This window comes from Pteropus vampyrus, unplaced genomic scaffold, assembly GCF_000151845.1.
Source record: "Pteropus vampyrus isolate Shadow unplaced genomic scaffold, Pvam_2.0 Scaffold131, whole genome shotgun sequence".
In the NCBI taxonomy this organism is placed as follows: domain Eukaryota; kingdom Metazoa; phylum Chordata; class Mammalia; order Chiroptera; family Pteropodidae; genus Pteropus; species Pteropus vampyrus.
In genome coordinates, this window is record NW_011888912.1 from 2,217,800 (window position 1) to 2,220,128 (window position 2,329).

The window sequence follows — 2,329 nt, forward strand, 5'->3', positions numbered from 1 at the left end:
GCAGCTGCGCACGGACTCGGAGAAGCGCTCCCTGGCAGAGAGCGGGCTGAGCTGGTTCAGCGAGTCAGAAGACAAGGCCCCCAAGAAGCCGGAGTACGACAGTGGCAGCCTGAAGATGGAGCCCGGGGGCTCTAAGTGGCGGAGGGAGCGGCCCGAGAGCTGCGACGACTCCTCCAAAGTCGGGGACCTGAAGAAGCCCGTCAGCCTGGGTCACCCCGGGACCCTGAAGAAGGGCAAGACCCCGCCCGTGGCCGTCACGTCCCCCATCACGCACACAGCCCAGAGCGCCCTCAGAGTCTCAGGTGAGCCTGCAGTGGAGTCAGGGACACACGGACAGGGACCTGCTCCCCGCTGCTCCTCCTCCTGGGGGTCCCCAGCCCACTGGACGCGAGCAGGCCCTCACGGCGGGGTCTGTGAGTTAGCTCTGCTGCTGCCACCGTCTCTGCTTTCCAAATGCGGAAATAAAATCCTAGAGAGGGTGAGCGGCTGAGCTAAAGTCACACACCTGCGAAGAGGCCCAGGAGGGAGGGAGGGGGTCCGGTCAGAGCCCGGGCACCCTGCCCTCAGACACGCCCCTGGCTTCTTTCCCCACCCAACACGTTTGGTCGGGGACTTACCTTCACAGGGGACTCGCGTGACCTCCCGGAGGCCCTGCACACGATAAATTGACCTCCGTCCCTCCCAGATGGCCCGTGGTGACTATTTGCTGGGGCCAGTTACCATTGGGTGTCCCCTCTCCGGTCCACTTGTTTCCCTCCTCCTCCCTCCTGGAGCAGTTGCTAGATGCACTTCCCTCTCAGTAGCCTTTCTGCTTGCCTCTGCCATTTTAGCCCAAGTGGAACGTTCTACTCCTGGAGCAGAAAACAGCAAGAACGAAACAAACAGAAACCCGAGGCTCCTCCCACTTAGGCTCCTTCCCTCTGGCAGTAAATGTCCCCAGCTCCCCAGCGGCCTCTCCCCTGTACCTACAGAGGCCCCTGACGTTCTGTGAGACGTCGACGCATTCCCTTCTCCAGGGATGGAAGGAAAAGCGTTGTGATGTTCTTGCCTGGTTTCTTTTCTCTCCTCTCGTGTCCGACCTCCTGCAGGTCGGCCAGAAGGCAAAGCTGCGGACAAGGGCAAGCTGGCCGTGAGGAGCGCGGGGCTGCAGCGCTCCTCCTCGGACGCCGGCCGGGACCGCCCGGGCGAGGCCAAGAAGCCTCCCTCGGGCCTCGCCCGGCCCTCCACTTCGGGGTCTTTCGGCTACAAGAAGCCTCCCGCCACAGGCACTGCCACCGTCATGCAGACCGGTGGTTCAGCCACGCTCAGCAAGATCCAGAAGTCCTCGGGCATCCCTGTGAAGCCAGTGAGTGGACGCAAGACCAGCCTGGATGTGTCCAACAGCGCAGAGCCCGGGTTCCTGGCCCCGGGAGCCCGAGCCACCATCCAGTACCGCAGCCTGCCCCGGCCGGCCAAGTCCAGCTCCATGAGCGTGACCGGTGGGCGGGGCGGGCCGCGCCCCGTCAGCAGCAGCATCGACCCCAGCCTGCTCAGCACCAAGCAGGCAGGACTGGCACCCTCCAGGCTGAAGGAGCCTTCCAAGGTGGCTGGTGGGCGGAGCGCGCCGGCCCCGGTCAACCAGACGGATCGGGAAAAGGAGAAGGCCAAAGCCAAGGCGGTGGCCCTGGACGCAGACAGCACCTCCCCGAAGAGCGTCAGCTCCCCGGAGGGCACGCCGAAGAACCAAGCAAGCCACGCCCCAGCCACCAAGCTGGCAGAGCTGCCACCCACCCCCGTCAGGTACCCGCACGGGCAGTGCCCCGTCCGCTGGCTCGACCCGCCCTCTCCATCCATCCCCACGCCGCTCGGCCTCCACGCAGGCCTCTCCCTGACACCCCTGCGTGCCGGTCCCTTCTGCACAGCCAGAACTCCTTCACAGTTCCCCCCGTGTGTGCAGCTGCCTGATCCCCCTCTGCCTGCTTTACACGCTGTGCGGGTGGTCTTCCCGCGTGCGTTCACGCTCACACCCGGGTCTCCTACACACGCGTGCCGTCCCTGTCGTTCAGACTCGACGGGACCCCACATCGGTACCGGACGTCCCTCTGTGTGTCTCACGACGTCGAGGGAACGAGCCCCCGACGCGGTGAACAGGAGGGCGGGGACCAGCGAGGTGTCGCAGCGCTTGGCACTCCGCTGCTCCAAATCATCCTTCTTCTCCTTGCTTCTCAGGGCCGCAGTCAAAAGCTTCGTCAAGCCACCCTCGCTGGCCAACCTAGACAAGGTCAACTCCAACAGTCTAGACCTGCCGTCGGCCAGTGACACCCACGCCCCGAAGGTCCCAGACCTGCAC

At 64.9% G+C, this 2,329-nt stretch overlaps 1 protein-coding gene across 1 annotated transcript in view; it reads left to right on the forward strand.

The window, feature by feature from the left end:
* The window catches only part of NAV1 (neuron navigator 1), a gene marked incomplete at its 5' end in the record, with an annotated part of 32,353 nt that overhangs the window by 1,598 nt on the left and 28,426 nt on the right, over window positions 1-2,329 (forward strand). The window contains 2 exons of the mRNA XM_023534773.1: window positions 1,089-1,779; window positions 2,209-2,325. Of these exons, the coding sequence (XP_023390541.1) occupies window positions 1,089-1,779; window positions 2,209-2,325 (808 nt within the window). The remainder of the gene's footprint in view (window positions 1-1,088; window positions 1,780-2,208; window positions 2,326-2,329) is intronic.